Source organism: Daktulosphaira vitifoliae, unplaced genomic scaffold (assembly GCF_025091365.1).
Source record: "Daktulosphaira vitifoliae isolate Bord-2020 unplaced genomic scaffold, ASM2509136v1 Scaffold_3, whole genome shotgun sequence".
NCBI classification, from domain to species: Eukaryota; Metazoa; Arthropoda; class Insecta; order Hemiptera; family Phylloxeridae; genus Daktulosphaira; species Daktulosphaira vitifoliae.
The window spans coordinates 18206264-18224289 of NW_026099574.1; the positions used below are offsets into that span (position 1 = coordinate 18206264).

The following is an 18026-nucleotide window of genomic DNA, read 5'->3' on the forward strand; positions in this document are numbered from 1 at the left end:
TAAAAAAAAAAAAAAAACACATCATAGTAAAATTAATACCTTCTCCGCTTCGCATCGAAGCTAAAATATATGTTGTTATGTATCAAAATATTAATTTTAATTATTAGCTTGTAATTTCTTTAATTTTTCCATTGATTAATTATTTTTTAAATATGAACATAACATTGATAATTTACTTAGGAATTTAGTTATATTCTCGTTATTGAGATCAATAAAGGTGAAATTAATTTACTCCTAAGTTCAAATACAATTAATAGTATTATTAAGGTAATATTGAATTAGGAAATTGAATAAAGCTTTTTTATGGCCAACTATATTATCCTAAATTAACATGAAATAAAAATAATCATTTGTTATATACATTTAAATAAGTTAGTCGTATTTATATTAAATTGTGGTGATATTACTCAAGAATAGAACTTCAACGCTTAGCAACACGAATTTAAATTGCCATTTATCAATATATATACTTCAGTCGATGTTATTTTGTACAAAAAAAATTTTGAAGATTACATAAGAATATAATATCTATGAATTTATTAGAAAATTATTGCTAAAATAATCTCATACAAGTGTATTTGGCAAAAACAAATTAGTAATGTTGCCTATTTCATTTTGTAGAAAACCATATTAACAAATAATTTCAAATAAATATAGCTTTTTATATTGTAATAAAAATTCATATTTTTTTCAAGGGAAACACAAACATATTTTAATGTAATAATCAAATTTTTGCCAATTTTATCTTCAAAGTAGTTTTTTTTTAATAGGTGACAATAATTCAAAAAGCTTGTATGCTCCCCTGGATCTACCAATGATTGTAATAGATATTGACAATATTTTTAAAGATTTAATTTTATAATTAAACATCGGAATTTTAATGTATTATTTTTTAACAACAACAAAAACAAGAAATATTGGCCAAAGTCAAATTACTTTGTTTATTATGTAAATGTTAAATACTCTACAGAGTATATGAAGTGTTACATTACAGACTGTAATTGGCGCAACAACCAAATAAGTCCATTGTTTTGGAGATGTAATTTTATGAAAAAATTTTTATTAAAAGTAATAGTAATATATTTTTTCTTAATTACATATTTAATTTAGAATTTGAAATTTGTAAAATTAATAAAAATTTATTGTTATACATATACAAAAAATTTTGTAAGTCAGGAAACAGATTAATTTTTTTAACATCGATGCAAAACTGAACTTATGTTTCTAGAATGTATTTTTTATGTGTCTGTTACCACTTATTCTTAGCTCTCACTGGATCGATTTTGATCCAGATTGATGAACAATACGCCAAAAGATTACAAATTTTATCTAAACAAAGACATTACCCACAAAAATTGAAAAATTGCCTACTTAACCGGAAATGGGGAAATCCACCAAAAAAATTACAAATTTAAAAATTGGTAACTTTTAACATTTTTTTTTCTTAAAACTGTCATAACTTTTTGAAAATAGTTTTTTTTTTTATAGAAACAAACATTTTTTTATACACTAATTGTTTACCTATCATATACCTAACTTTTTCAACATAACTTTTGAAAATGTTTTGTAAATACTGAAACTTTTATATATATCTTAAATTAAAGCTTATGTCATATACTTAAGTATAAAAACGAAATTCGAACTTTAGATTTTCTTCATACTGGAGAAAATCACCAAAATATGTTATTTTGGTGTTATAATTCTCGGTTTTGTTTTTTATTTTATTCTAAAATATTTTGCAAAAGGAGTATACTGATTTTCATAGATATTATATAAAACTAATAGAAGTAGAATAAAAGGTTTAACTTATTTATATTTTTTGCTACTTGTAAATCAGGAAAAATAACATAGATATTTTGAACTAACTTAAATTGCCAATTTTATCTATCGACTACAAATGCAATTTACGGTTATCATGTTAAAAACTCTTCAGTCTTTAACGCTTGGTATACGAGTTTCGAACTCGTTTGCATCTTTTTCTTAATTCTTTTTAATTTAGAAAACATGTTCAACTCATTTGACTTTAATCTCATTTTGATTTAATAACTTCAATGAATATCAAGGACTCCATCACTGTAGACTTCCCTCGTGAGAAGAAACTTCTTAATTCATATTAAAATTATTTTATTATATGCGGTTTTTTTTTTTGTGGCTGTCATTTATTTTTTCATCACTCACTTGATCAATTTTTTTAACGGTACATCAAATAATTAAACTAGTACCATCTAGTTAGATATTACCATCAAAAATTGAAAAAAAAATCTGCTTTATCAAATAAAAAGTTACTTAGCCCTCATTCTTCATTTAGACAATTAAAATCATTAATTTCTATTTTTTTTTAAAGTATTTATTGTCGAATTAAGTTTTATATAATAATTGGTTTTAGCTACAAATATAAATAATTTTACTTTGTAATTTATTAATTTTTTGTGTGTGCTACAACCCGTCTATAATATTTCAAATTTTTTGGTAACATGTTGCTATTTAAATAATTTCTAAAAAAAAAATGATTTTTAATTTCACCTGAATTTTAAAAAAAATGTCTACAATTATAATGAAATTCTTGTTTTGCTCAATTGAATAGATTTTTTTAATAATTTTTTGATTGGTTTTTTTATTTAAAGTAAATCATTAAAATTTATTAAGTTTTGAATATTTCAACTGTAGAATCTTTTTAAACACCAAAAGTGACTACGAAATGATTACTATTATTAGAATTTAAGTTATCTGTTACAATAAAAATGCAAAAAAATTTTGAGCTATTCTGATAAATTAATTGTAAATATTAATTATACAGTTTCCTGACTGCATATTAATCTTAACAATACCATTTCTTTAATTCTCATAAAATTTTCTATTTAATGATATCAATTAAAACTTGCAAGTTGACCTAAAAGTCATGGTAACAAATTCAACTTTTTTAAATTATAAACTTTCTCAATAATCAACTATGAAGGACCAAAAAAGTAGATTCAAGTGATATTTTACACTGATTATTTTTAATATATGATTAAAAATCAAAATCAGTAATAATTAAGAAATACATTTTTTTTCTTTATTTAAATACTCATTTTTTAATAATTAGTAATAATATCAAGAATTAGAAGTGATAGAAAAAGTCTAATCGCAGATTTGACAACTGTGCGAAAGGTTGATATAAAAAAGTATATTTTTGATTCATAAGTAACCAATATTTTTTTTATATTGTATTGCACTAAGCCCTTTAATTTTTACACATGTTTGTCATAGAAGTATAAAATATACTTGTTTACATTTTTTATTATTTCTCTGTAAAATAAAATATTAAATTATTAAATATTAACTTCATACTATATTTAATTACTACAAGAAATATTATTCATAAATTAAATTATTATAACTACTAATCAGTATGTAAAAATTTGATGTTTGTTTTGTAATTATGAACAAATTTCTTAAAATTAAACACTATACAGATTTGTATCGAAGCTTTTCTTATGATAGTAATTTTAATCACTGTCATCTATACTTGTTCCAACTATCCCACGTCTATACTGTCCCGCGACCACACTGTGCTACCGTTTTTTTTGGATCATGTATTTATAACTTAGAAATCTTCGGGCATATATATATAATTAATATTACTAATTATATTTTAAATTTTATAACACCAAAATTTACAAATATACATTATATTTCTTCATCTAGCATGGTCTCTCTGATGCGTCGCAGTAATGTTATGACTGTCTTTGAGTTCGATACTAATGACTCGTAGAAATCCTATATTTGAGACCTTGGTTAACGTACTTGATATATTCAGTTAAAGTATTTTTTACTGTCATATTATTTTTCTTTTAGCTAGGTCATTTAAACAGGTTAATTGTTACAAACAATGAGAACAACAGAAACCTGTTTCCTTACTTACTGAACATTCTATACATCTCCATTGATAATAAGAATATAGATCTTATTTTTGTACTTAAGTATACAAAAAAATAATATATATGCAAAATTAACAAAAAATTATTTTCTGAAAAAGTTGTATTTATCTGGTTATTGTCCAGTTCTTCAATTATTTTGTTTTATCTATTACAATTATTGAAAGAATTAAGTGTTAAACAATTTTTTCATAATTTATTTCAAAAGTAATATTCCTATTATATATCATTCAAATTTGATGTATGGCGTGATTGAACACAATGAATTTACATATATCTCATATAGTGATGATTTATATACCAATTAGTNATTTTTGTACTTAAGTATACAAAAAAATAATATATATGCAAAATTAACAAAAAATTATTTTCTGAAAAAGTTGTATTTATCTGGTTATTGTCCAGTTCTTCAATTATTTTGTTTTATCTATTACAATTATTGAAAGAATTAAGTGTTAAACAATTTTTTCATAATTTATTTCAAAAGTAATATTCCTATTATATATCATTCAAATTTGATGTATGGCGTGATTGAACACAATGAATTTACATATATCTCATATAGTGATGATTTATATACCAATTAGTGTATAAATATATAGAATTTTAACGAATAAAATCTTTTTTGATTTTATGAATGTTTCATTAGTTATACATTAGTTTTTTTTAATATATTGACATACCATTTATTTTTATATAGATAATACAATTTGAAGAATATTTTTACAAGTATAAAAGTATAGCAGTAATAATAATTGTGTTTATAATAATCTAAAATGTGTCGATTTTTTCCATTTTTCTTATTTCTGAAATTAATGGTATTTAATTTAGTAAAAATGTCACTGTAGAAGTTGAATGTATAAAAAAACTGTTTTTTTTTTTTATTGAAACACACATTTTCACTTATTTTTTTATTATTATTGTATATCACTAGTTTTACTTTAATAAGAATGCACCTGTATTATTCTTTACAATACCTATTTACTTTTTATTTATAGAAAACTGCTCATATAAAGTTAGGAGCACAGAAAATCATACTCACATAAAAGTTTTGTATTAATCGATTTATAACATTTTTTTATTTTTAATTTGTAAGTTAAATTTTTTATTTTATCAAGTACATATATTATTTTTTTATTGTAGTAAATATTATAAATTTTGCATTTATTTTATGTCATTTTCTTGTTGATTTCAGAAAAGAAACTGATAAAATTGAGAGAGATTTTCCAGATTTTCAGTTTAAAATTTAAGCTAATAGTGATAAATTACCGATGTCGATTTACGATATCGAAGTACAAATTCATAGTAATACAACCAACGTCATAGAAAATAACAAAGAAGAGAAGACATTTAAAAATGCTTTGCCTCAAGTAATTCAAATATTTAAAAATGTATACACTAAGAAAAAGTATAGAAAGGCTAATAAAACGGATTTAACAAATTTCTCTTGAAATAATAGCTAAAAATATTCATTTTTTGATGTTTTTCAATGAAATATTTTACTATTCATATTTTTACCCATCATTATTTCAATTGTAGCACGCACATTTCTTGAGATATTAATAAATTCAAATATTAGTTTAAGTAAAATAGTATAAGGAAATATGAAAGGACTTGGATTTTTTTTCTACTCAAGTACATGATTATATCATATTATTTATTGACAATTAAATTGGGGAGGGGGGGTGGTGTTAGGTGGATCGTTCAATTGTAGAACGTTTCTTTTTTCAATATATAGTATATGAAGATCTAACGTGCTATAAATATAGTAATTATCATAAAGTCACATAATATTAATAATGAAAAAATGTATTATATTTAAAATGTACATATTTTAAAACAGTATGTGCGCATTCTGTTTTAACTTGGTGCTGCTAAAATTTTTGTCGATCGTCATAAATAAGATTTTTGTTTAGTCTATCGCAAAATTAACAAAAAAAAAAAAGAAAGTGTTAATTTGTGGTTAAAATTTATGTAGAACCCTTATGATATTATTATCTATAAAAATGATAATTTTTATCGAATTTTTAAAATTTTCATTGTGTTACTCAATATGATATAATAATATATCAATGTAGGCCGTTTTACTAGAAAGAATATGTGACTATGGCAATATTATCTCGGTGTTAAAAGTATAATTTTTGTTATAAATTAATATTTTATATTAATATAAGATTGTAATTTCATTGGTAATAAAACAAATAATACATATTACATATCATAAGCATATGTCATAGGCAGCAAAAGCTTGTGTCGATCCATAACATGGTATAATAAAAGTTTTGTCTTAGGTATATACATATAGAAAATGATCACTATCCCTTCTAAATGAAACAAAGTTTTAACTTCTCCATGTAATACTATATGATTAATTTACAAAAGTTAATATTCATCTGAGATGAAAATTCTTAGTAGATCAGTGTAACTAGTAAAAAACAACGACATATAAAAGGATTGCATTTTTTTAAGGTGCAGTATAATAATTCATGGGGAATATTTGTTTAAATTATGTCTTCACTACTAATAATAGTGAAATTTGTATTTAAATAATTACAAAATAAAACAAAAGGATTATTATTTGTGTGTTAAAATATTTTAATAATTACACACAATTACAAACATAAACTAGTATTAATACCTTAAAAATTAAAGATAAGTACTAAATTTTCAAAATCTTGACCTCTAGATATTTACATTTATACATAATATAATATATTTAAGGTAAGATTTTAATACACAGGATAATATGTTTATCATAAGCCACTCAATTACTGACAAAAAAAAATGCAATAAAAATTATTCTATTATAATAAATCTTCTTCTTTTACCTCACCATTATCCGAACTATTTGAACTCGGTTACCCTAATTCTAAACTTGCACTTGACACGATTTCCCACATCATCTACGCATCAGCTGTCCTTATGTCGCATTAAATAACATTTCTCCATCTTTTTTTTGATCTTCCTCTACCTCTTCTCCTTCAACATTCATTTCTATCACTGTTCTTACAGCATCTGATTCCTCTCTCCTCATAACATAAACAAACCATCTAAGTCTATTTGATCTCATCTTATCTACGATTGACGTTACACCTATACTTTATCTTAATTATAATAAATAATTAGTAATAACAATAAATTGATATGCCTCAAATTAATTGGCCCCATCAAGAGTAATCTATTCTGGTCTATTTAACACTAATCCGATTAATAGAATTATATTTAAATGTAAATTTAAAAGTTCAAACATTTTTCCCTCGTTCCCCCTAAACGTTGGTGAAAATCCCCCAAAAAATTATGACTTTTAAAATCGGTACATTTCGTCATTTTTTAAACTTTTTTTTCTTAAAACTACCATAACTTATTGAAAAATTAACAAATCAAAATATTTTTTGTCTCTTAACCATATGTTAAATTAAAGCTTACATTTTGTACTATAAGATAAAAAAAAAATTGTCCTGACGAACTATCTTCTATGTGCAAATATTTATCAAAATTGAACAAAAAATGTAATTTTCGTGTAAAAATCAATGTTATTTTGGTACTTAAAACTTTCATTACTTATTGAATAATAAACGAACTAAAATCATTTTTTTTTATATTGAAACTTTAATTATTTCTCTTTTATTTGTTAAAGTTCATTAAAAATTTGACCCTTTACCTGCCCACAGAGAGGGATTCGAAATAGCAACTTTTTACAAAACTCAACATTTTCAACTTAAGTTTTAAAAATGTTCCTGAAACACTGCAATCTTAAAACATATGTCAAATTAAAGTTATCGACGACCTATCTTCTTTATGCAAGTTAAAAAACATGCTATTTTTGTGTTAAAATTTTTTTTTTATTTTAAAATACCTTATAAGGGTTTACCATAGTAATGAGTCCACAAATAAATATAAAATTTACATTAAATAATTTATATTAAATATAAATTTATACTTACTTTATTATTTGGCGTTGTCAAAGTTATTTTCAACTTAACTTTTGAAAATTTGGGTCTTTTAAATATTAAAATCAAGCTTATTTTATGTACTAGAAGTTCAAAAAANTTGAAAACTTGAAAATTTGTATAAAAAGTAGAATATTTTCAACTTAACTTTTGAAAATTTGGGTCTTTTAAATATTAAAATCAAGCTTATTTTATGTACTAGAAGTTCAAAAAAAAAAACTTGTACCGACAACCTATTTTCTAAGTGCAATTGGGAGTCAAAGTAGAATAAAAAATAGGAGTTAATTTTGCTTTTGGAATAATCTACCAAATTCTTAAAATTAAATACTATCTACAGATTTGCATCGAAGCGTTTCTTATGAAAATGATTTTAATCACTGTCAAATATCATCTATACTTGTCCCAACTATGCCACAACTCCATTGTGCTATCGTTTTTTAATATTCAACTGGAGTAAGGTAAATTCTAATTTTAATCTTAAAATTTGAATCTTATTATATAATAGAACAAGGAAAAAAACGCTTTTCTGGGAAAATTACTTAGCGTGCTCGGATTTTCAAAATTTTTTTTTTCGACGAAAGTACTCGGTCACCAGACTCCGGGAAAATTATTGGCGAAGGTCGGAAAATTTTTGCCGCTCGCCCGCGAGCGTTTTAAAATTTCGACCGTTTTCGAGAAAAACGCTCGCTGACGCCAGCGTTTTACGACTTGAGGTTTGAAATTTTCATCAGACCCGCCCAATGACATTCCTGAGATGTGATAAAAAAATCAATTCAATCCGTTCATTTTTCACCGTTTTACGAGCTTTTTTTTTTTCATGCGCCCGAGACGCCAGGGCGCGCCGCCCGAAATTCTTGCGACACTTTACGACATGAAAACGATTTTTTTTACGATTCGCAATCATACCACGGCGTTCTGTACGTGCCAAGGAAGCGCCAAAAATCGGAAAATCCCAGATCCGACAAAAACTCTGGCCGCTACGAGCGTTTGAAATTCATCAAATTTTAACGGAAAATGACGATTTTTCTGTTTGCTAATAATACACATGTACGCGTCCTATTATATCTTATTATATAATAGAACAAGGAAAAAAACGCTTTTCTGGGAAAATTACTTAGCGTGCTCGGATTTTCAAAATTTTTTTTTTCAACGAAAGTACTCGGTCACCAGACTCCGGGAAAATTATTGGCGAAGGTCGGAAAATTTTTGCCGCTCGCCCGCGAGCGTTTTAAAATTTCGACCGTTTTCGAGAAAAACGCTCGCTGACGCCAGCGTTTTACTACTTGAGGTTTGAAATTTTTATCAGACCCGTCCAATGACATTCCTGAGATGTGATAAAAAAATCAATTCAATCCGTTCATTTTTCACCGTTTTACGAGCTTTTTTTTTTTCATGCGCTCGAAACGCCAGGGCGCGCCGCCCGAAATTCTTGCGACACTTTACGACATGAAAACGATTTTTTTTACGATTTGCAATCATACCACGGCGTTCTGTACATGTCGAGGAAGCGCCAAAAATCGGAAAATCCCAGATCCGACAAAAACTCTGGCCGCTACGAGCGTTTGAAATTCATCAAATTTTAACGGAAAATGACGATTTTTCTGTTTGCTAATAATACACATGTACGCGTCCTATTATATCTTATTATATAATAGAACAAGGAAAAAAACGCTTTTCTGAGAATTGAAATTTTCATCAGACCCGCCCAATGACATTCCTGAGATATAATAAAAAAATCAATTCAATCCGTTCATTTTTCACCGTTTTACGAGCTTTTTTTTTTTTTTTTTAAGTCCACGCGCATTGTTTTATTATGCGCAGTGATTCATTTTTGCTGATACGTTTATTATGAACCTTAATTATATGGTGTATTATGTATTATTATTAGGACACTATTTTGCATTCGCCCTATTTTAATCAAGGAATGTTATATGTTATATATAAATTTCAAGACGTTATAATTATTTAAGTTTGTACATTCATTACATATTGGGGCGGAGCCCCATAGCTAAATAATTAAGTATGGTGGTGTTATATTAATTTCCAGATTCATCGTTACTTTTTTTTTGCCAGATTCTATTGGGGGGCATAATGATACTTTTGCCCCCTTCGTATTTTGACCAAGGGGCCAACTGTCCCGCCGATTCCGGCGCCACTGTATATGACATATATACAGATACAACATATACAAAGATATGTGTCCAAATATGCTGCAGACCGTATTTGAGGTGGATTTAAAGGGGCCCGGAATCTCCTCTTCACTGAAATGTTTTCAAAATATACATATACTGTCAACTCGCGATATTACAAATAAAACAGCAGGTCCCTTGAAAATCTGGCGTTATAACGAAAATTTAAATAGATATTGATACCCTTCACATATAAAGTGTTCTGTAAGTAAGGAAACGAGTTTATATTGTTCTCATTATTTATAACAACTGACATAATTCCTTATTTACTTTACATTTTATATATTAAAAATCAATAATTAATGTGTTTTTAATTATTGTTAGATTAGTTTAATAGTAAATAAATTAATATGAAACAAAATTATAGAGATACCGTAAAATTATCTTATACTATGTATTCAGATTTACTTAAGTAATGCCTTAACATAATTTAAGATGGCTTGTCAACTTAACGTATATATATTAGCTTGTAAAAGATTTTATAAGCAATAATATTTTGATAAATTGCTTTTATAATTCATAGTATGGTGATAAATTTTTAACAGTCATTTGAATTACGGTAAACATCCCATTGACGAGGAACACTAAGCATGGTTCATGACGACCCACTTTGATTATACTCAATTGTCTCAATAAAACTACTCGTATGAGTCGTTATAATAATAAATTAATCAGTAATAACTTTGTCAGCATTAAAAGTGATCTATTGGATTTGATGCTCTCTCAGATTTTGATTGAATATTAATTATATTTTGTAATTATTTTAATACTAAGAGAAAAACAAACAAAAATCATGTGTTTTTATGAAGAGTAACTAAAAAATATAACTAAATTATATCTTAATTATATCAATTTTGTTTGGTATTGTATTTAATAAATTTTGATAGATATTGTACTAAACAAAGTCAATGACAAAATTAATGAGTCTCCAATCTACTGCAGAAGTCATGTAAAACATTTTAATATCAGGAAGTAACTCAAATTATGTTTCTAGGTCAGTGAATTCAGAATTTTCTGTAACTAATTATACTTTTTGTCACGTAAATAAAGTAAATAAATATTTTTTTTTTAATCAAGAAATAAAAGCAATATTAATGTTATTTTCAAATATAAATATGGTTTTAAGAATTTCTTTAAAAAAATTTCTGAGTAATTAATAAAAAAAAAAAAACCATATGAACTATAAAATCGTTAAATTTATACTAGTTTAATAAGTTAGCATAAAATATTTTGATAATATTTGATAGCATATTAAGGAGACCTTAAATGAATTTTAGAACTATTTCTTGAGTAAAGATGTAATTGGTATGTGAAAACTATGACAACCTAATTAAAAAATATAACTCTACCACAATATTTGAATAATATTTTCTTATACAAATGAAAATATATTCATTAATTATTTATACTTATATGGATGAAATATAGTTCTTGACTCAACATTATAATGATAAATTTTTATATGGGTAATAACCCAGTGGGATTGTTATAAAAAATTATATAATTTTATCTAATTAACAAATAAATAAAATTCGATTACTTATGAAATTTGTAAAAGAGTAAATTCTCTATACTTAATTAAAACTAGAGATATCATAAAACCGTTTATGAATACAATGAAAATTTTATAAAAGTAAATTTAACGAAAATTACAAATAAATATACAATAATAAAAATAATTAACAAAAAAAAAACATAATATTAGCAAAATTAAATGTTTAAAATTTACTTTATTATATATTATTACACCAGTATACTCTCTAAATGATAAATCTAAAAAATATATATTAATAGTCGTTAACAATTAATTACTTCATATTTACTACCTAACAGTAAAAGTAATTACTATAATAGAAATAAAAATACGTACTAAAACATAAACAAATACTTTAAATAAATACTATTGAATGTATATAATTTATTACCAATAATCATTACTTGTTTGTGAAGCTTAATATTAATTATTCAAAAACTGAAAATAATGAGAGTCCACATTCCATTACATAATAGTTCTTTTAAGTACTGTTTTTTTGTGGAGCTGTCCAAAATAATTTATTCTACTTTTACATAAATTGAATAGGTTTAAATGAAGTAATATAAATAAATTAAAAAAAAAATTTTGTTTATCAATTAAAATTAAAGTAGAATCAAAGCCAAGTCATATTTTTAAAGAAGGTATATTTATTATAAATAAATATTCATTTGACTTTTTAAAATCCAATTTGATTAACTATAAATTAAAATAACACTTGTTTATGGTCTATCAAATATTTTAATGACCATACTTTTTTATATTATTTAAAAAACTGTTTAATACATTATATTATTTAATTTAGGTTTTGGCCACATCAGCAAAAAACTTTTTACTTCTTACTTATGGAATGACATTAGGACTACCTACCATAGCGATTCCCGCATTGTATTCCGACAAAGGATTAAATACCATTAGTGAGAAATTTAGTGATACTCTACAGCTGTCTCGAGAGCAAATATCATGGTTTAGTTAGTATACAGAGTGTTTAGTATGTAAAGAAATAGGTCAGTTGTTACAAACAACGAGAACAATAGAACCCGTTTCCTTACTTACTGAACACCCTACATAAAGGATAAAGTGAAATGATTTTGAGCTAAAATATATTTTTATTTGATTTAGGCAGCATAAATCTAATATGTGTACCACTTGGTTGTTTGATGTCAGGAACTTTAACGCAACCATTTGGACGAAAACGAAGCATGGTCATGCTCAACTTACCATTTATTGTAGCGTGGCTATTATTTCATAATGCTTCCACTGTTTTGGAATTGTACTTAGCTTTAGGTTTATGTGGTCTGTGCGGTGGATTATTGGAAGCTCCAGTAAGTACGTTATGTTTAAATTTGTTCATTTAGGTGATGGATAGAAATAATGGATGGAAATAAAAACGAACCCCAACTATGTTGAAGTAGAAGTTCAATTTTTCTTTCGATATATAAATTTCTATTTTTATTAAAACTAGTTTTACTATTGGTATATTTAAATATATATATATATACATATACTTATATAAATATATAAGTATATGTATTTGAATGAGAGTATAATTTTTGTCAATGAAGGATATTAAAATAATATTATGAAAGTAAATATTATTTTTCAAATCAAATTCTCTAATGTTCAAATATTTGTGGAATTATTAACTGAAGATTCCATTGTATCCAACAAACGCTTACAGTACTTTGCCCAGATTTTTATTTTACATTATACAAATTTTTATTACCTCATTTGGAACAAATGCATTTTACCACCCCATCGAGTTTTTTCATTTTTTTTTTTTNAAAAAAATTTCTACATGTAATTATTTTTCCATGTGAGGCTTTTGACCTCTTAAGATATATAATTTTTCGTGAGCATTTAAATAAACAGAGTTGGACATGCATCTTATTAACGATTTAATTTATAATTCAAATTTATAACAAATTTTTAGTACATATTTCAATATGTTATTACCCCAACAAATTAATAAATGTTTATTGAAATCTTCTGTGGAAAATTTAATAATCAATAATGAACTATTTTACTAACTTAATATAAATATTACTAAATCAATGGCGTTCTTAGTGTAAGTTTCATCTTGAGAGTGATATATGCTATACCCTTCCGGTGGGAACACCTATATACTACACTATTATTTATTATTCCAATTATATATTAATACTTAACATATTATTATAATTATATATGTAAAAATATATAAATAAAATAAAATAAAGATTTATAAAAAATATAATTGAATAATATATATTATAAAAATTTAAAGGTACTAACATATGTCGCTGAAATAACTCAACCACATCTTAGAGGAGTACTTTCAGCATCATCATCCACAACAGTCATACTTGGAATTATGTCTCAATTCATTTTGGGTAATTTTTTCAATTGGAGAGAAGTAGCTTTAATTGACACTTTTGTACCTATAGGAGCTTTAATATCACTGTTATTCATACCAGAAAGTCCACATTGGCTCATAAGTAAATCAATAGTTCTATAATAATTATATAAATGTCCAGTGGCGTATTTGGTCATTTTTTTATATTGATTTTATATATAATTATTACGAGGCAAATCTAAAGTTCATAATACATAATAGGCAATGTAATTAAATACAACAATTACATGATAGTGTACAGTGTATACTATTCATTATCAAGTGAAATTAATGCACAAAATAATATTTTTTTAATGAGAAGTGTGTGTCAGCATTACAGAAATAACGGAAAAGCTCAAGAGTTGAGATGTTAAGCAGTGAGGAATAACAAAAGGAGCAAGAGATGGAGTAATCCTTATTAGTGCTTATTAACTGGGAAAGGAGGTCAGGAGAATCTATACTACTTTGTAGAATGTCGGCAAGGAAATTAAGGTAGTTAAAATGTCCACACTCAGATAGGTTTGTGTTATTAGTGTTAAAAGAAGAGGAGAATATTTCTACATCATATGGTATAATTGATATTAGAACGGCAGAATGGTTGAGGTTTTACTTTTCAAAATTTAATTTAAATGTTTTAATTTTTTAAGGTAGAGGTAGAATTGCAGATGCTGAAAAATCATTGTGTTGGCTTCGTGGTTGGGTAAAACCAGATAAAGTGCAATTAGAGTTATCTGCTATAAAAAAATCTATAGCATCCAATTTAGAACAAATCAAAATGAAAAAAAACAAAACTTTTTATTCATTTTATGTAAAAAGGACATTTTTACTACCGTACTTTATAATCACAGCAGCATTCTTTTTTGGACACTTCGGAGGAATGACTACTTTGCAGACTAATGCTGTAAGTATAATTTAATTTATGTTTCATTAGATTAAATTAAAAAAAAAACTATGGAAAGAAAGTGTATTGCAAATAATTATTTTTTAAACTATTACAATAATTAAAATTATGGTATAAATGTTCTGTAGGTACATTACAATACTGGAGTTTTTAAATTAAAATTACAATTATAAGACTATTTGTAATATTTGTCAGCAACTCTTAAAATTATGAAAATCTGTAACAATATAAACATTGCAAATAAATGTATCATTACTGCTAATACCCTTTTTAAAAATAACCAAAAGTAAAATATTTTAAGGAAAAATTTATCTTAATGGAACAAAAAATATTTTTTGTCAAATTAGAAGAATACTTATTCAATAAATAATTACAATTGTAACAATTTATGTTAATATGCTAAATTATTTTAGGTTAATATTTTTGAATCATTAGGTTCTCCAATAAGTGGATATGCTTCAACATTAATTCTTGGAATGGCACAACTTATGGGGGCACTTTTATGTGTTACATTAATACACTGGACAGGTAAACGTCCATTAGCAATGGTTTCCACACTTGGGACGTCTTTTTGTTTTTTTATTGTATCAGGCTATGCGTATACTAGACAGTACAATATTGAAGCTACTAACAATACAACTTGGATACCAATCGTATTTTTAAATATGGCATCATTTTTTTCTCATATTTCGATCAGGTTACTTCCATGGATGCTCATTGGAGAAGTAAGCAAATTAATTTTTACTATTATTTAATACACTTTAAAAATTTATCATTTTTAGGTTTATCCACCGAATATTCGTGGACAAGCTAGTGGTGCAAGTGGTTCAAGTTCCTATATATTTGCATTTATTGCAAACAAATCTTTTTTTGTCGTTTTAGACCACATTCAATTGTTTGGAACGTTTCTAATGTATGCTATAGTCAGTATAATAGGATGCATAGTGTTGTACAAATTGATGCCTGAAACTGAAGGAATATCATTAGAAGATATACAAAACCATTTCGCTAATAAATCAAAGACATTTGTTACAAAAATTTCAAGAAATGAAAAAAAAGAAATGATTGAGAAATGGGCAGCTGATAATCCTGTCTATAAAATTGATCAAACTGAATCTCATTTTTAATAAAAAATAATAATCAACCTACTTGACAATGAAAATAAAGATTTTTCTTTTAACTTTTTAAAAATAGTCAATATATTTTAATAAATTAAAAACAAAAAGTAGTTTTTTTTTTGTATAGCTTAGTGGCTTAGATAGGGGACTTTTTAAAAATATACTTGGACTTTGAATTCTACTTTCATTAGCTCGAGCTATTGATGTGCGCTGGTCATGTTTAGAGGGATCAGTGATCACAAAACATGACTTGTGCACTTTAGTTCAATTTTTTTAAAATCATTTTCAACATAAAATTTTGTTTCAATACATAAGTATAAAAAATTACTCAAAAAAACTATTATTTAAATGAAATTATAAGTTAATAAGAGTTCAAAATAATTCAATGCATGTTATAGCTTTATTATTATATAATATATATATATATTATTTAGTATTATTATTATTATTATTTATAATTATTTATTTATTTATTATTGACGTTAATCTATCATTCACTGAATGAACAAGGCGATTGATAGTGTTCGTATAAGTAAATAATCAATATTATTTGAGTTTCCTGCAACTAATCTAGTGTAATTTATAAGGTAGAAAATTATAAGGAATATTATGGATGTTGAACACCTACTTTAAAAAAATTGTAAGACTCATAGTAAAATAAATAAGAAGTAGGGAAATGTGTACACTTTTTAGAAAATGCATTAACATACGACAATTTTTAAATATTAGCTTTGATGCGAAGCTGAGAAGGTATTAATTTTACTAAGATGTGTTTATTTTTTTTTTGTCTGTTACCACTTTTTCTCAGTTCTCACCGAACGAATTTCTTTCAACGATTAGTCAAAAGATCACAAATCGTATCTAGTCAAGACATTACCCTTAAAAATTGAAAAAATTTCACTCGTTCCCCATAAATGGGGGAAACCTCCAAAAAAATTACAAATTTAAAAATCGCTAATTTTCGAAAATTTTTCAATTTTTTTACTTAAAATTGCCATAACTTTCTTAAAAAAGACCAAATCAATATGATTTGTTTTTATAGATGCTTGATGTAATATATTTTTATATAAAAAAAAAATTTCGAATTTTAGATTGTTGTCAAGATGAAAATGTATTGTCTAGGTTTTGTATTTTATTTTATTTTATTTTAAAATACCTTACGAGGGGAGTTGATTTTATATAAATTTAATTGACATAGCATAGAATGTTAAATTTATTAAAAAGTTTTTATTTCTTTTAAGTCGAGAAAAATAGCTTTGAAATTTGAACTAACTTAAATTGCTATTTTATTCAGTTGACGTATACGACGTACGGTTGTTACGTCCGTAACACTTTTGTCTAACACGCTATGAATACGAGGCTCACCTGTGTCTATGAATTTTTTGCATTTTTTTCTTAATCCTTTTCAAATTAGAAAAAAATATTCAACTCATTTGATTTTTATCTTATTTAGATTAAATAAAGATCAAGGATCCATCACTGTAGTCTTCCCTCGCGAGAAGAAATTTCTTCTAGCGAGGGGCGACTACAGTGATGGGATCCTTGATCTTTCTTGAAGTTATTGAATCTTTATGAAATAAAAATCAAAGGAGTTTAAAATTTATCCTTACTTAAAAAGAATTAAGAAAAAAATGCAATAAATTCCTTGCTATACGCGGGTTGGAACCTTGTACCCCAAACGCTAAAGATAAAAATTTTACCGACTCGGCAATCGTACGTCGTTTATGTCGAGTGAAAAAAACCGAGCCCCCTGTGATTTTTCCGGAACACTTTCAAAAGTTAAATTGAAAAAGTTAATTTTTTGTGAAAAAGTTGTCATTTTAAGAAAGTTATGGCAGTTTTAAGTAAAAAAATTGAAAAAATTTCGAAAATTAGCGATTTTAAAATTTTTTATTTTTTTGGAGGATTCCCTCATTTACGGGGAACGAGTGAAATTTTTGAGGGTAATGTCTTCGATTAGATACGATTTGTGATTTTTTGACGTATCGTTGGAATAAATCCGTTCGGTGAGAGCTGAGAAAAAGTGGTAACAGACACAAAAAAAAA

The 18026-nt window shown here is 25.4% G+C and overlaps 1 protein-coding gene and 1 long non-coding RNA gene across 7 annotated transcripts in view; one reads left to right on the forward strand and one right to left on the reverse strand.

Moving 5' to 3' along the window:
• Positions 1–16384, forward strand: part of LOC126902650 (facilitated trehalose transporter Tret1-like) — an 18763-nt gene extending 2379 nt beyond the window's left edge. For 2 of the 6 annotated variants that reach the window (XM_050680131.1, XM_050680128.1), the window contains exons 2-8: positions 5113–5287; positions 12393–12558; positions 12710–12912; positions 13854–14064; positions 14609–14862; positions 15276–15587; positions 15645–16383. In XM_050680131.1, coding sequence (XP_050536088.1) covers positions 5189–5287; positions 12393–12558; positions 12710–12912; positions 13854–14064; positions 14609–14862; positions 15276–15587; positions 15645–15989 — 1590 coding nt within the window. In that variant the 5' untranslated portion in view covers positions 5113–5188 and the 3' untranslated portion in view covers positions 15990–16383. Of the gene's footprint in view, positions 1–4915; positions 5009–5112; positions 5288–10943; positions 11051–12392; positions 12559–12709; positions 12913–13853; positions 14065–14608; positions 14863–15275; positions 15588–15644 lie in introns of those variants that run through there. The other 4 variants (XM_050680132.1, XM_050680130.1, XM_050680134.1 and 1 more) reach the window with 4 other exon arrangements.
• The window catches only part of LOC126902654 (uncharacterized), a 4452-nt gene continuing 1724 nt past the window's right edge, over positions 15299–18026 (reverse strand). The window contains exon 2 of the long non-coding RNA XR_007703289.1: positions 15299–15831. This is a non-coding gene — a long non-coding RNA (uncharacterized LOC126902654). The remainder of the gene's footprint in view (positions 15832–18026) is intronic.